This window comes from Budorcas taxicolor, chromosome 6, assembly GCF_023091745.1.
Source record: "Budorcas taxicolor isolate Tak-1 chromosome 6, Takin1.1, whole genome shotgun sequence".
NCBI classification, from domain to species: Eukaryota; Metazoa; Chordata; class Mammalia; order Artiodactyla; family Bovidae; genus Budorcas; species Budorcas taxicolor.
The window spans coordinates 90,533,231-90,551,058 of NC_068915.1; the positions used below are offsets into that span (position 1 = coordinate 90,533,231).

At 37.8% G+C, this 17,828-nt stretch overlaps 1 protein-coding gene across 4 annotated transcripts in view; it reads right to left on the reverse strand.

Annotated features, from left to right (window-relative positions):
• Positions 1–12,272: 12,272 nt before the first annotated feature.
• The window catches only part of G3BP2 (G3BP stress granule assembly factor 2), an 88,287-nt gene continuing 82,731 nt past the window's right edge, over positions 12,273–17,828 (reverse strand). For all 4 annotated transcript variants that reach the window (XM_052641885.1, XM_052641882.1, XM_052641883.1 and 1 more), the window contains 3 exons: positions 16,962–17,090; positions 15,573–15,691; positions 12,273–15,242 (listed from right to left, as the gene is read on the reverse strand). In XM_052641885.1, the coding sequence (XP_052497845.1) occupies positions 14,970–15,242; positions 15,573–15,691; positions 16,962–17,090 (521 nt within the window). In that variant the 3' untranslated portion in view covers positions 12,273–14,969. The remainder of the gene's footprint in view (positions 15,243–15,572; positions 15,692–16,961; positions 17,091–17,828) is intronic.

Genomic DNA, 17,828 nt, shown 5'->3' on the forward strand with positions numbered 1-17,828 from the left:
TTTAATTCAAAACCGCTAAGAACTTTTCTCTCTGTGGGAACCGAAATATGGCATTAATTGTGTTGAATATATTAATTCCTCTACCCTCCCAAATTAATTCTTCCTCACTTGTTTTCCATATTAGAGCAGACACTGCATTAATAGCTGTCCTGTGTATTTATTCCTATCTAAGCTATGTTTTCAAAATATTCACATACATTTCATAATAGACAAGGCAAGTGGAACTGAAGCCATTAACTTCAAATTTAAATAACTGAATGTCATGTTAGTGAAATCTCAATATATTTTTAATGCAGATAAAGCAATGCTTGAACTATTATACAAAACAATTACAGTCTACCTTAGAAAAACACAGTTCCTTTTCACTCAAATGTGAAAACCAAGTGAATCTGGTTTTAGTGAAGATAAAATTTATTTTTTTACATCAGGTTTAAAAGATCAAAATTAAGGATCTTTATAGCCTTTCTAATCAGTCAGGGAACGTATTACCAAGGTAACACTAACAACTTCTGATAAACTATTTTTTTTAACTTTTCTTACCATAGTAATTAAATTCTTACATTGAACATACTAAATAACAGTCACACAGTATGTAAGCAGATTTTTAAAAATTAAATGTTAATGTTCTAAATACTGTATTTCAAAAATCCTTTAATGATTAATCTCTAGAAGTATGATTATTTGAATTTTGTGTTTATAATTATTTTACATCACATTATATGACATTTTCTGAAAAAAGGCAATCCTAACAAAGTCTGTCTTACTTTACCAATGATTGGTGAAGGACTAGCAACCATTCCACTTGATATTTTGGAATAGAAAGAAACTTTTCAGTCCAGATACAGTTAGGTTTTAATTCATAAGTTTTGATTGTCAAGAAATATAAAAACTAATAAACTACAATCTCAAAGTTAAATTTACTTTTATATCTGTTTTTGAAATTAAATTCCAGAAGCAGAAAATAAAAAATATTGCTTTTAATTTCAATGTGATTCTAAAAGTTTTTTGGGGAAAAAAAGTCTTTTGGTAATATATTCCAGCTTCCCTGGTGGCTGAGAAATAATCACCTGCCAGTGCAGGAGACACAAGTTCAATCCCTGGGCTGGGAAGATCTCCTGGAGAAGGAAATGGCAACCCACTCCAGATTCTTGCCTGAAAAAGAAAATCCCATGGACAGAGGAACCTGGTGGGCTACAGTGCATGGGGTCACAAAAGAGTCAGACACAACTTAGCTACTAAGCAACAACAAAATATGTATTCAAATGATGATTCATAATTGAAATTTTTTAACCTGACAATATAGAAACACTCACTCATAAAACTTGGAAAGAAACAAATTCTTATCTATAACATTAGTTGTGTACTTATGAAAATCTAAAACTAATTTACCCACCCAGACTGTGAACTGTTATATTTTCTTTTCTTCCCTATTGGTACACTAATGACTACAACAAAACAAATATTCTCTTTGTTCTAGCAAACTGTGAAAACCCAATGTATACATTTTCATCAGTTTACATTTGACAGTTTAGGATATATATATATATATACACACCAGCTATTTTTGCCCTTGGTATGATAAACCTTAAAGTCTAGTCCTTAGTAACATATACTGTCTTAGTGGTAGGAAAAAAATTAAGGAAAGAAGAGAGAGAGAATTACACTGATAATTTTTTCCAAACACTGACATTTTATTTGAAAATAGTTAATAGAGAGAGATTAAATGAAATATATATATGTTGATAAACATGGAAAATCAGAAGATTGATCTTCGAAAGGAGGAAAAATAAATCCCAGTCAACACCAACCCAATTATGTCATTATTTTACTACCAGCTCTGATAGGAGGTTCTCCCATAAACTGTCCCTGACACTAACTTGTCATACACTTGACATTTTAACTTCCATTTAACTTCTATTAACTATTTTTAAATAAAATGTCAGTGTTTGAAAAAACATCAATGTAATTGTCTCTCTCCTTTCCTTAAGTTTTTCTCCTTTCACTAAGACAGCATATTTTATTAAGGACTAGACTTCAGGCTTATTATACCAAGGACAAAAATAGCTGGAATCTATAACTTGAACCAATAAAAAAAAATTTGTAATTGGTGTCCTCAATATTTGGAAATGCAAAGTGAACAAAGTTAAAATTACCTTAAGCATGTCACAAGCTAACATTCCGCAAGTTAACTAATCCAAATGTATTCTCCAACCAACTGCACATTGGGTCACGGTACATTGAACACACTTGCTTTTTCAAGTGGCACTGCCTACAAATACCTTAAAAGTATCAAGGCTGAAAAAGCTTCTTGTTTCTTGAAACAGTTACTCATAAACCATAACTTCTCATGCCTTCTACTTGTGAATGCAAAGGGTGATACAAACTAAAAGGAAATCTGACCAATTGGCAATGCGGTAGTTCTGGACATATGCCAAGGAAGCACAGAGTTCTTCTACCAATAGTTTAGATAATAAAAATAATGCTGTTTTTATTTGTTAAAGACACAAATCTATTATAGGTGAAAGAACGAGATAATCGAAGCTTTAAAAAGTATTATACTTACTGTTTGTTCTAAATCTTTCCGCGTGGAAAGTCCCAAAGGTTTTCAACTTGGAGACAAAATTGAGGTGAAGAGCATCTTCTTCGCAGGTCTAAAAGATGCTGACTAGCAAACTAGCAATTCCACTGCTGTCTTTATATCTTCTGCGGACACAGTCACGGGTCCCAGGTGAAGCAGGCAGGTAGGCAGATTGGCCTCAACCCGCCGCAAGTTTACACTCAGAAGAACCGCGGGCCGCATGCTGTCGTCGTCAAGGCAACGACCTCACTCTGTCCCCAACCATAGGCACAAATTCTCCAGAGAGAGATAAGGCCGGGGTGTAAATGCGTCCACGGCAGGCAACAACACCTGTTAAGGCCAAGGCCTGTACGGAAATAAGCGAAGGTGAGACGGCACCGCCCCGCAGCTCTTAAGATGCCTGGTCCTTGTAGTCAGTGAAACTGCTCAGCTCTGGCTAGCCCTAAGCGAAGGCGTTGGCCACCAAGCTGCAAGGGGGCGGATCCTCACCCGCCCAGGCCCGCCCCCGAGTGCGCCAAGCCGCCCGTGTTCTGATTGGTTGAGCTCTGTCGTCAAGATCTCTGATTGGCTTAGCATCACCTATCCAGCCAGTTCACCAGGGGCTGGGCTCTGGATCTAATCTCTGATGCACAGACCCTAGTATCAGCATACATCTACGTTCTCAAGTAAGGGAGCACCTTTCCTTCTTTCCTTCGCTGGGAGATCTCTCCTCTAGACTGGGAGAACAGCGATTCTGGTGCTCACGGAGACGCTAAAAGTGGTGGTGGTTTTGTAGGATTGGGTGAAAATGGAAGGGGGAAACCGTGAAAATAGCGCGATGAAGCGTTCTTCAAGCTCCTCCGCTGAGCCGGGAAGTGGGCTCTGCAGCTCTCACCCGGGAATGTTCGGACTTGAGAGCGATTCGACCCTTCCTTTCCGGTCTGGGCAGTGGGGCCAGTGTGGGGCAGGTAGACGAGAGCGACAGTATAGGAGGTGATAAGTAGGCGAGGCAATGTGAAGGTAGGTAAGTGACGACAGAACTGACGTTAGAAGGGACCTTGAGGAGGACAGCCTGGACACTGAAAGTGAGGGAAATATTTTGGAGATAACGAAAGGGGAAGGGAGGACAGGGATGAAATAACAGGAAAGTGGCTAAGACGGTTGGGGAACTAAAAGACATGAGCAATACTGCCATATGACAGACAGCCAAGCAGGGTGCAGTTAGGAATGCTATGTTTAAGGCACAGACTAACTCAATCCATGATTATGCAAAACTGGTAGGCCAGACTCATGTAGATGCTTAAGTCACACACACAAAAAAACAACAACAGGGTTTTTCCTCATTCCATACCTCTGCAAGGTAAGGTATGAGGACACCTTAAACTCTGTTATTTTCACATTAAATCATAAAAACTATTTTATAATGGTATTTGGTCTCTGTAATTCCTTGATCCAGTTAGGAGTGTGTCCTGGATAGATCTTCTAAAACCTGAATTGTACACTTTAAAGGGGTGCATTTTATGTATGTGAATGATATTGCAATAAAACAACAGACATACTGGAGGATAACAAATTCATAGCTGGCCCAGAAATCTTTTTCAGTAAATTTATATATTTTAGCTTTAAGCAGCCCAGTTCTTTCTCACCTTAGCAGTCATCTGTTAAATAACGCTTGGCAACAATCATTCTCTATGTATCTGGATATCCCAAAACAACGTGCTTCAGTCAGTTTCTTGCCAGAAAACTTTAAAAAACCTCTCACTTAGGTCTCTTGCGATACTGAATGATCATGGGATTTTGGGATCACTTCAGTTGAGTTACCAAGTGAACAGAAGGGCCATAAAATCTTCAGACTACAAAAAGTAAGGTTATCTTCAGTATATTATGGCTCATGCAGCTATGAATGCATTCTGTCACTGTATTAAGAAAATAGACTGACTCATTTAGCAGTTCTTGTTCTTTGATGGAAGGACAGACATTTGTCTCAACCTAGTAGTTGATTCAGTGCCTCACTGCCACATTTAAGTGATTAAGACAAATAGATTTGGAAACCTAAAGTACAATACACCAGTTACTTGGTCAAGTTCAATATACACCATATTTGATCTGTCAGTCACCAAAACAGCTATATCATAATAGTATAAACCTGGAATCCATTCCTCAAATGTTAAAAATAGCATATTCTGTTTGCACTGATAACAAGACTCTTACAAACTCTCCCTTGATGTTCCCTCTCTCCCTCTAGCCTCTATCCCCTTCCTCTGTTCATATTCATAGCATGCATGCATGCTAAGTCGCTTCAGTTGTGTCCAACTCTGTGCGACCCCATAGATGGCAGCCCACCAGGCTCCCCTGTCCACAGGATTCTCTAGGCAAGAATACTGGAGTGGGTTGCCATTTCCTTCTCCAAGATATTCATAGCCAACCTACAGAAAAAAATTGTTAATTTCTTGTTCTCTCTTGGGCTTTCATCCTTCTCGCTTCATTGGAATAGTTCTTCCCAGAAGTCACTATGACCTACAAAGCTATCTGTGGCAGACTACTGGACACTCACAATAAGCTGGATCCTTTTTTCTCTGTGTGGCTTATTTTCTGAAATTTCCATTGCAGTTAGGGGTGGTGATGTGACTGAAGTCAATGGAATATGAGATGTGTACCATTCCCAGATCTTGCCCATGAAAATCTCCATTCAAGATCCTCCATGTTACTTTTCCCTTCCAGCTAGCAGTAACGGAAATGACTATAATGTGATCTTCAAACCACACCGTGAAGCTGGTAGAGCCTTCATTCATCTAGGTCCCTAAATGATTGAGTGAGGGAGTGACTACTGACCTTTTCACCACCACTCCTTTTTCATGAGACGGGGGAAAACTATTGTGTTTGAGCTATTACACATTTCAGGGTCTGTTTATTTTAGCAGTTGGGTGTTATTCATTCAGCCATGTCTGACTCTTTGCAACCCTATGGATTGTGGCCGACCAGCCTCCTCTGTCCATGGAATTCTCCAGGCAAGAATAAAGGAGTGGGTAGCCATTCTCTTCTCCAGGGGATCTTCCCAACCCAGGGACTGAACCTGGGTCTCCACATTGCAGGCAGGTTCTTTACCATCTGAGTATCCATCTAATTATTTGACCTCTCAGCAGCATTTAAACAACTTACTATACTTTGCAAAACAAATTCCCGAAACTTAGCTTCCCTTGACACCAATACTTGCCACATTTTGTGTGTTCTCTGCATGTTCTTCCTGTTGTAGAACCCTAAAGGTGGGGATTATCTGAGCACTGTCCTCAGCCTCTTCTGTGCTCTCTTCCTAGATGATCTCATCTAACCCAATAACTGCAAAGACCTATACTGACCAGTCACAGCAAAGCACCCTCAGAATTCCAAAATCATACTGCCTTACATCTTTTTCTTGGATATTCAATTGGCATACAAAACATGGATATAATAGAACTGATATTTTGTTTGGGCCACACCATGTGCTTCTAGTTCCACAGGGATTTTAGTTTCCTGTGGCAGTGACAGCCCAAAATCCTAATCACTAGTCCACCAGGGAAATCCCTAAGAGAAATGTTGATTTTCCCTCCACATTTAATTCACGCTCCTTCTTTATCTCCTTCTCTATCTCAGTAAGAGTACCGCCTTCCACCCAAGTTGCTTCAAAATCCTAGGAGTTATCCTTGAATATCTTTCCCTCACATCCAAAATTCAATCCATAATGGAATTTTCCCAGTAGTCCAGTGGTGAAGACTCCACACTTCCAGTGCAGGGGCAAGGGTTCACTCCTGGTGGAGGAACTAAGATCCCACATGCCATGAGGTGCAAAAAATCCAATCCATTATAGTCTTATAGGTTGTATCCCAGTTATTAACTGACCATTTATCACCATCTTCACTACTCCAAGAGACCACTGCCATAATGCAGCATCCCTTCCTGACAGGGTCCTCACATCATTTCCTTGCCCAGATGCCTACAATCCCAGTTCAAGAGTAAAATCCAACTACAGGGCCATCCTCAATTTAGCTCTTACCTACCTCTTGATTGAAGAAGGGAACCCACTCCAGTATTTTGGCCTGGAGAATCCCATGGACTACACAGTCCGTGGGGTCGTCAAGAGTCAGACATGACCGAGCGACTTTCATTTCACTACCTCTTGATATCATCTGGTTACTATCATGGCCACGCTGGTGTTAATGTCCTTAAACACACCAAGCTCCTTGCAAGCACAGCATTGGTTCTATCTGGAATGCTCTTCTTCCTTAAAGCTGCCATCTCTTCATTTCAGATCTCAAATGTACCTCCTGAAGCCTTTCATACCACCCCTGGGAGGGATGAAGGAACAGCCCCATCTCTAGCCACTATTACATCGTCTACTAGTTATACTGTTAGCCATGTGCTATCGGAAAAGCAGTCAACCCCACTGTGCCTGAGTTTATCCATCTGTAAAATAGGACTCTTCACAGGATTACTATTGGAACTAAATGAGTTGTATTATGCCCAGGACTAATGAGGACTGTAATTGCTTGTCTGTTGCCTCCCTCAAAAACTACAAGTTTTCTGAGGGTAGGCTGGATCAGGTGTATTGCCAGCCAGCACCCAAGGAGTAGTTTCTGGCACGTGTCAGCCATGTCGCTTTGTGACCTGCATGGACTGTAGCCCGCCAGGCTCCCCTGTCCATGGAATTCTCCAGGCAATACTAGAATGGGTTGCCATTCCCTTCTCCAAGGGATATTCCTAACCCAGGGATCAAACCTGGGTCTCCTGCATCACCACTGCAAGCAGATTCTTAACCGTCTGTGCCACCAAAGAAGATGCTAATATTCACTGACTGCTGTACAAATCTTTCTCACTGCCTTCACACATATTGGTAATTTCACTGCTTGCTTTGAAACATCACTAATCCTTCCTGGTAAGCGATATTCCAACTGAAATGTCTCACATCTGTTTTCTATTCCAGGTCACTATCCTCATTGCTACATGTCAAGCAGAGCTTTGTTTTCACCTCTCCAAGCTTTAGTTCACCTCTTTAAAAATAATAAAGGAAAATCAGATTATCAGAGTTTAAGATGTAGTAACCTAAGTAAAATAACAGGTCCTCAAAAATTATTCTCTTCTCAGTATTTAACAGGTATTTTGTTTCTGTTCCAAGTCCACCACCCTGCCTCATTACTTTAATTAATGCTGAACTTCCTGAATGTTGTAGTTCCTGATTAAAGGATCCTTAATTTTAGGCCTACTCATGCTGGAAACAGATTTTTTTCAATTTTCTAAAATAAAACCAGAATAAAATGCACTGCATTCAAAGTTTAAACTCTCACTGCTTAAAACTCATCTTTTTTCTAAATTAGTTTGAAGCACATCAACACATTTAGCTAATCCAGTATTTCAAATTACTTCATGCTTGTATAACTATATACACTGTATGAGCCTCAGTCTCGCTGTCTGTAAAAGATAACTACACCTGAGTTTGCCTAAATATTAGGTCAGATATTGGAGAAAACTCAATTTTGGAGATGAAAATGGGTATAAAGATAACTATCTTACTGGTTACACCGTTTTCATTGATTTGTATACTTATGCTATTTAGAACTTGAATCAACTCCTTTCAGACACCTAATGTCAACTGCCAAAAAATAACCTAAATCTATTTCCCTCCCCCTCAGATACCACAACAGCCTTGTTTCCATTCTTATGCTCCTACCACCTAACCTGTACACAGCATATCACTCCCATCATTAACTGTCTTCATAATTAATGGCTTCATGTTGCAATTGGGCTTCCCTAGTAGCTCAGTTGGTAAAGAATCTGGCTGCAACACAGGAGACCCCTAGGTTGGGAAGGTCCCCTGGAGAAGGAAATGTCAACCTACTCAAGTACTCTTAACTGGGGAATTCCATGGACAGAGGATGCTGGCAGGCTATACTGTCCATGGGGTCAGAGAGTTGGACATGACTGAACAACTAATGCTTACTTACTAAACAAGTTTTAGGATTTTTTTAAAATCCTATTTTGTGGAAAATGCCATTGGAATTTTGAAACATTGCACTGAATCTGTAGATTGCTTTAGGTAGTACACATGTAGCAATTAGTTTCTCCAAATTAAGTATGTGGGCTGCTTACATGATCCAGTCTAGTTCACCTCTTATCACTTTGCCACCCCTTGAACCCCAATTCTACCTATCCCAGCTTCTCCTTACCCTCTTCACTTTTCTAATTTCATAGGCTTTACATAAGCTAGTCCCTCTGACTGGAGTGCTCCTATGTCCCATGTCAACTCTAGGTGATTGGGGAACACTCTCTAAAGTTGCCACTCAGTTGCTTTGTGTTATCTTCTTTTACATCACATTTACTAAGGAAACTTCTTGCTCATTTATCTTCAAGAACAGGGCCTGGGGCACACAGGTGCTCAATAAACACTTGACAAACAGTGTTAAGTGGTCTGTCTTCATTAATATTATAAAGGAAAACACACCCCCACACCCACCAAGCTATTTATAGAAATCACCCATGGGTTACATTGTCAACTTCATTCTTTGGGATTATCTGTACTTTCTACAATGGGCACAGCATGCTTTTTTGTGTTAAAGCACACTACATAAATCATTCTATATACTCTTTTTGAAATTAAAAGGCACAAGTCAAAATTACACTCTCCTATACAGCTTCTTTTTAGGTCCACTTCGTATCAAAATCCAAGAGGGTTCCACTAGCACTCCTGCCTCCCTATCATGAAAGCATGGCATGGTTTTTTTAAACATATACATTTTTAGAATATTCCTGCCTCCCTATCATGAAAGGCTGGTTTTAAAACACTCCACATATCACTTTGCTTTTGTAGTTATGCAAGGGAACAACTTTGGATTCTTTGATACTACCTTTTTCCTCACCAAGACCTGGCTGTTTTACCCACAGTCTTTCAAATTGTCTAGATTTCTAACATCACTCTAGTCCAAGCCAGTACAACCACTCTACTATCATGGCTTACTGAAATACAGCATCCTTTCACCCAACTTACTCATTAACTCCTTCACTTTGTTTACTCTGTAGCCAGATATTTCAAAATAGAATTACCATCCTGCCAAATAAACCTTCAACTTTCTATTGTTTTTGTCATAAAGACCACCTCCTCACAGTCGGCTTCCTAGTTTCTCCTTATAAAAAAAAAAAAAAAGATGGAACCTGAGCTCCCCTGGAGCTGGAAGCATGGAATCTTAACCACTGGACTGTGAGGGAAGTCCCCTTAGCTACCTTAAATATGCAACCACTGTTTCAGACCTTTTAACCTGAGAACAGGCAACCTTGTTTTATTTCATCATTTATCGACAGTACCTAAAACACACCTGGCATTCAGAAGCTCAATCATTAATGACTTAAATAAGCCAGTGAAAGTTAATCAGAATAGCATGAACAAATCTTCCTGCATCCTGAAAAATGGACAGAAGGGAGACAAAGAGAAAATATTAAGCAGAACAGATGAGACTTCAAACATTTTTAGGTTAATAGAGATGTTCACTATCACAGAATTAAGTATGCATTAGAGAAGCATGGCAGTTAGAAAACACATTGCTTTGGACTTCTGAATTTTGAATTACCTAGGACTTCAAAGGGCTTGCCTCTTTGAAGCTGGTAAAGAATCTTCCTACAGGCAGGAGCCCTGGTCGGGAAGATCCCCTGGAGGAGTCGGCAACCCACTCCAGTATTCTTGCCTGGAGAATCCCAACGACAGAGGAGCCTGGCAGGCTACAGTCCATAGGTCACAAGAGTCAGACATGACTTAACAACTAAACCACTACCAGGAGTTTAAAAGAGGACAAGGCAAAATAGGATTAAAAAAAGAAATGTTTGAAACATAGTTATCCTTAAGACAGTAGAAATTCAACTGTTACAAAAAAAGTAACAGGTAACACTTACTGAAGACCCCATACACTGTTTCAAGAGCTTCGCCTATTAACTCACTGAATCCTCACACTCCTCTCTAGCGTACAAATGAGTTAAACAGGAGCACAGAAAATGGCTCATCACTGAATGGTAGAGTTCCCATTCAAGGCCAGGCTGTCTTCAAAGCCCACCTCTTATCATCACACTACATGAAATTTACTGAATGGACAATATACTGAAGCTAAGATAATTCCTGGCCTAAATGAAACCATTCAGAGAAAACTTGTGGGGAAAGAGGCTGGGGACAGAAAGGATCGGTATGTGCGTAGGGGGCAGGTGGTGGTGGTTATGGGGTGATGAGTTTTTTGTCATAAAACTGAAAGCATTCCAAATAGGCAGCCAGCTTTATCAAAACTCTTAGGAGATCAAGGACAAGAGTAGTAATCTTACTGTGAATGTTTAATTCTAAACTCTCACTTATAGTATTTTGCCCAGTATTCGGTAATGCTAAAAACCAATTTCATTTCCTATTAATTCTTAAGTATAAGGTGTGGTTACATACTACATAAACAGATTGGAAGACTTCAATTGTCAAAAAACCTTGAAAACTGAAGGAATTTTGGCTTAACTATGCAAATAGCTTTAAACAAAACTACATCTTTTATGGTCTATGAACCTACTCATATCTTTTATGAAGGGAAATCTCTTTCAGACCATAATGAAACGTTAATTCATTTATCCAGTCATTTAAGATAATTTAGAATTCTGGCATTAAAATGATCAATACTTAGAAAGTCTTATGAAAACAGACTGGAAAGGAAAAAAAAAATCAAGTCTTCACCTGAGGTTGAAATATAAATCATGATGAGCAAGTTATCCTGAAGAAAAGATATGAACAGCTAGCTATTCATTACATTTTCATTTACTTGATACAAAGACTATATTATATAACACAACTGAAATGAAGCATCATGTGTGGTTCAACTTTCAAATATTTTGTTCCATATTTCCTGGACCAAATGATACTTTACTTCTTCAAATTTTTTTCAATATAGTATGGCACATACGTTTTATCCCTTCTGAATAATGTTTTTCCATAGCCATAAAATTAAATATTATACATTATAATTAAAATGGAAAGTGAGCTTAATAGACACTTAAAAAATCTTAAGTCTTACTTCCTAAAAGTACTTGAATAACAGTCTAGCTTTTCTCCAGTACAAACTAGTAAAGATTGATTTATGGAATCTTCATAGTGTTATAAATATATCAGGAAAAATTCACTTGTACTATCCCTATTAACAAAGTAAAAGTCTCAAGTTCTAAAATTACATATGCCTTGTGATTTTATTTTTCATTTGAAGAATATATTTGTTAACTATGAGTGAATGATTCTTTTCCCTTTTAATATTCTTTTAGAGCTTCACAAATTTGTTCCAATTGCTGAACTGGTCATGTCCATAACTTCAGATCACCTCGATCTTCCCATCCTTTTTTCCTTCTGAGATGAAGTAGCAATCCTTTAGAAAACCCAAGATTATTAAAAACAAATAAATAAACATTTAGTAGTCTGCTTCTCACCTTCCTCACTACTTATTATTCTGGTCTAACATTCTCTATCTTGTTTATCAATTATCTAACTGAACTGGCATCTATCTCAGTTCAAGTAATTATGTTCCAAGTCTTACTTAAATAATTTTACGTATCAAATTTCACAAATAATCATCAGTTGATGTTAGAACAATTCCTTATTTCCTGAGGCTGTGTGAAATGCAACTGGGAGAAAATATTTCGGAACACAAACCTAAAGATTAAATTAGGGACATAAATAAAATGCTGCAGACATCAGTAGTTTATTGTTTGTTTAGTCCAAACACATTCAAAATGGAAACTCAAAGAATACTTTCCACCTGAAACAATTAAACTAGATACTACTAGCATATAATGCTTAACACATTACAGCAATAAAGATGGTAATCCATTGTCTTCTATACCTACTAAAGCCAAGATGGTAAAGCCAATTTGGTTGCAATAGTGTCATAAGGATAGAATAGAATATTACCATCCAAAAAATAAAAACAAACAACAACAACAATAAAAAAACCCAGCAAATAACAGTTATGGTAGATGAATATTTTTACTCTGGTTCACTGAAAAGGGGACAAAATGTTAAAAGTCCACAGTACTGCAGGTGAACAATCACCATGTAAACTTCTCCATGTGATGTTTTAAAGTTTTATTCATGGTATGTAAAGACTGAAGCTGAATGGCTCTTTGCTTTAATTTTCTATTACACTTAACATTTATCATTACTTTTGGTGCCAGAACAGTTTTCATGGGCGGTAGGGCAATATCTTGGATTGAAAATTTTACATATATATATATCAAATGAAGGAGGAGAAAGAAATGAAAAGAGGAACAATATGCTATATATATATAAAAAAAAAAAAAACACTGACAAGAAACCACTTATTTAAAAGCAGTTTGAATAAAAGCTTCAAAACTCGAAAGTAATTTTCTTGTAAGAACTTCAAGTACTATACATTAGAAAGCGTAAATGTATTTCAAACAGGAAAAAAAATCCTTAAGCCCCCCAAAATGGAAACTGAGAAATCTGTGTCCCCAAAATACATCCAATAGTGCAAGACTTTTCCTCGAACATGGAAGACCTCATTCAAGGTGGGGAAAAAGGGGACAGGCTTAATTTTACTTACATTGCCCAGTACATGGAAAACAAAATATGTGCATCATTTGCTAGTTTACTAAATAGCAAACAGTTTCATAATTAAGAAACAGTTTGCTATTATGTCAAGTGCATTTTTTGTTTGTTTTTACTAAGACAGAATGGAGAAGTCTTCCATGCTACAAGCAGCTTTAAGTGGTCACACTTATTTACCCCACTCCTGGCCTGAAACATCAGAAACTGGTAGGTACCAAATACTCCAAGCATAAAATCGGATATCCTTTGTCATATTTGTGGTTTACCGGAACTTGCTATAAAGACAGACAATAATCCAGCAGCTACAAACTTTGCTCACAGAATTGTTTAGAGATTCATGTAAAAATAAAAGATGTCATCCCAGACTTAAATTCAGAGCCACTCGGGTGCTGACATCAGGTCAAGAATTGTGCAAAATGAATGACAGTTCCCTGCCCCCTCAAATAGAAAATGCGAACACTTAAGAGCTGCTGTTCTTTTTTCTCTGAAAATTGCAGTATCCTTACTTCAGGTTTACGTGCCATTTATGGAATCTGACTGCTTTTAAAAGGTCACTAACAATGTAGATCAAGTTGACTGACTTTTCCAAGCACCTCTCGAGTGATACGCTTCAATGTTCACCTTCAGGCTAAGAGAAAAGTCAACAAGAGACTTTGACTCAAATAACTGACTTCCTCCTTCCCTCTGCCTCCCAAACACACAAGACTCCCTCCCACAGAGAACACAAAGTTGTTAACTGAAGAACAAGGTAAATAATATACTAGTCAATTTTACTGATTTTAAAGATACTGCAATTTTTATATACTTCAATGATTTCTCAACATTTTGCAGCTGTTTGGCTTTGCAGCACAGCAATTTATATACTATACTGTACAAAATTACCAGCTAGACTGGAATGATGTATTAATAGAAGGCACCATCATGCGTATTACATTACCAGAGAACAAAAATACAGTAAAGACAATTTTCACTGTACACAGCTTAAAGAAAGGAAAAGGGGGAGGAGGAGTGTGTTGAGCAGCCAGCCATCCCTGTACTGAAGAGGGGCAGGTAGAAAAAAACCTTAGATATGGAGCTACTAAATCTGGTCTAACATTCAAGACCATAGCATTTGAAGTTCTGATCTTTGTTATTTCGTTCATAACTAAATGACTTCCTTCTGGAATATACTTGTAGTCTTGTTAAGGTTTATGTGTACACACGCTGGTCACAGCAAGCAGGTAAAAATGCCCTCATCATTTCACAAACTATGCTCTACTGGAAAAAAAGATGAAAGATTTTTTTCCCCTCTTGCCTCCTGTTGCAGATGTCAAGGTTAATGAGTTCAGAGTACCCATTAGTGCATTCTGATGAGTGCATAACAAGTTTCTGTTGGTTTGTATTTTTGGGGGGAGCCAAGAAAAAAAGGCAAGATTCTCCAATTGCACAAATTGCACTATTTGTGTTTCCAACAATAATAGGCAGAAACAGTAACACTTAAACAAAATGTGCAGCAGAGGATTTTTTTGACTCAAAGGACCTGAATTCAGTTGGGCATGTCCTTTTAAGTTCACTTTGTTGTAGACAGTTTAAGATATGGTCATTTCTCAGTCCTTAATTCTCCAAGTCTAGATTTATAAATTAACAATGCGAATCCTGTTGTAAAATTGGGGAAATAATGTCCACCTCAATTTAACTGATAACCGAAAGATGCTTTTCACATCAAAGAAATGATCAAAAAGGCTGTGTCACATTCCAAAGCCAAAAAAAAAATTAACAAGAATGCAAACACGATGAATAATGTACCACTGCCAAGACTCTGCCAACAGTGGAGCCTCAGCGACGCTGTCCTGTGAAGCGGCCTTCCATCTGCCCGGCTCCTCTCCCAGAGCCAAGTTTCTGTGCCATGCCACCTCTCGGAGGGGGTCCTCTTCCGTCCCGGTCGCGCATCATTCCACCGCCCACTATTCCCCGGGGACCACCAGGACCTCGATCACTGCGCCTAATATCCCGGCGGTCATCACCACCACCTCGAGTTTCTCGCTCTCTGGCAGCTCTTGTCTTTTTCTCTTCCACATTTAAACGTACTTCCCCTCGAAACATAATTGGCTTTAAAAAGGAAGAAAAAAATGTACATGGGCAGGTTAGACGGTAACAGTGGTGTAAGAAATAGTGAAAAACATAAAAAAAAACTTTCAAAATTCTCAATATGCAATCTATTCTCAATATCCAACCTTCTTTACCAGAGTAAATAATCAAACAAATTTATTTTAAAATGACCCATACCTCAAATTTTAAAATTACTAACACATCTTTATTCTTTGCATAAATACTAGTTCATAGTAAACTATTTTTAACTGTACCATTTAAAACAGACTTATTCACATTAAATACAACAGGAATAATAAGGTATTCAATTATGCCATTTAAGTCACTTACTTTTGCAATTAAGATTCTCTGAACTGGTTCGGAGTCATCAAAAACCACAAAACCAAAATTTGGAAGCTTTCCCCCAACACCCTTGGTATTGATGCGAAGTTCCACAACATTTCCAAAACCTGTGAAAATATACATTACACAAAGGATACAATATTTTAACAGAATATTTTGTAACTTTAACTGTTCAGAATGAAATACCTCATTCTTCCTGATCCATTTCAAAACACAACTTGCAAGCTGCTATAGCCAGTGCATTAAGGTACTTTCACTCTTACAGGTCATTCACTTAACATGCCAACAACTAGCCTATTCTGTTGCCCTGCATCTTTATCAGTCCATTCAAAAGGAAAAGTTACCTACACATTTTAGAGAGACAATTTTATTTTCTATATTAGATTTGTATTTGCCGGATGAATCCCATTTCCCAATTTAAGACTGATTCACCCAGCTCTTTCTTCTAACCTCTACAGAACCAGGTCAATCAACACTAAGTACACTCACTGGGAAACATCTGATATAACCTTATACTCCTGATCAATTAAAGGGGACCAGTACCTAAAGATACACACTATGTACACACGTAAATTTTTTTTTAAAAATCGTATTATGAAAAAAGAGCTCTCCCCAGTGTAGAACACATATACAATAGAGTACTACTAAGCCATTAAAAAGAATGAAATAATTCCATCTGCAGGAACATGGGTGGACCTAGAGATTGCCATACTGAGTGAGGTAGGTCAGACTGAGAAGGAGAAATATCATATGACATGATACATGGAATCTAAAAAGAAATGACACAAATGAACTTACTTATGAAACAAACAGACTCACAGAGACCGAACTTATCGTTTCAGGAGGCGGGGGGGGGGGGGGGGGGGGGGGGCACGCATAAAAGGGAAGGGATAGTTAAGGGAGCTTGGGATCAACATGTACACGCTGCTATATTTAAAATGGATAACCAGTAAGGACCTACTGTAGAGCTACATGGAACTCTGCTCAATGTCATGTGGCAGCCTGGATGGGAAAGGAGCTTGAGTGAGAATGGATACATGTATATGTATGGCTGAGTTCCTTCACTGTTCACCTGAAACTATAACGCTGTTAATAAAAAGTTTAAAAAAATAATAATCGGTAACTAACAAAGGGGAAGAAAAGTCTAAAAAAAAATTTTTTTTAAACTCTAGAAACTACAGCAAATCAAAATAGTTGTCAGAAATATTTGGCATTACCGTCAATTATATGGAATATAATATTATGTGAAAATCCTGATTATTAACAACAGAATGCTTTCTCTGAAATAAAAGTCAAGAAAAATAAGTCTTATGAGTAGAAAAAAAATTCTCTTCACCTCCTGCTTAATTTTACCATAAAGCAAAGTAAACCACTTACTCATGAAGAACTCTTTTAGTTCATTTTCATCAATATCATGTGGCAAGTTACCAACAAAGAGTTGATGACTATCTGGATAGCGAATTATTCTACGGTTCTCAGATTCATTCTGTTCAATATCTCCTCTGCCTGAGAAGAGGAACAGAGCAGATATTAAAGTTTACAATGTCATATAATAAAAATTAGCTCAAAGCAATGAAAGTTAAAAACCCCAACACTTGATATTCTTGTTTTAGTTTAATAAGATAAAAAGCTCCTTTGAGTTGTGGAACTGCCTATTATTAGTAGGTTAGTTAGAAAACAACATGACACTGAAGTGTTACCCGAGGGTATTGACTAGATTGCTAAAGTCCCTTCTTCTCAATCTACTGGTCTGATCATGTGAAAGCCAAGTATCAGCAGTACAAGTATGTCTCCTTAACCAAACTGATTTTAGATATAGTGAGATGTATACTAAATATTTGTTTAGTACTTTACAGTTCACAAATTAATCTTGTATAAAATTATAGCCAAATCAGTCAATTTAACAGCAATACTGTCATTTATATAAGCTTTTATACACCTTAGGGTGCTCATATATACATATGTAAAATCTTTTTTTTTTTTTACATGTGTAAAATCTTATATGATCCTCCCACTAACACAAAGAACAGAATGAGGCATATAAAGAAAGGCATCACACAGAAAAAATGTGTGTAGTAACTGAATGGTTTAAGAGAATGTCATGATTTAAGGGTCTTACCCAAGATCACAAACTCAGTGACAAGGCTGGGATAAATCCCAGCTCCCATAACTCCTGGCTTACTAACACACTTTTTTTTTATTAAAAAAAGTTTATTTTCTAAATATGATGTATACTATCTCCCA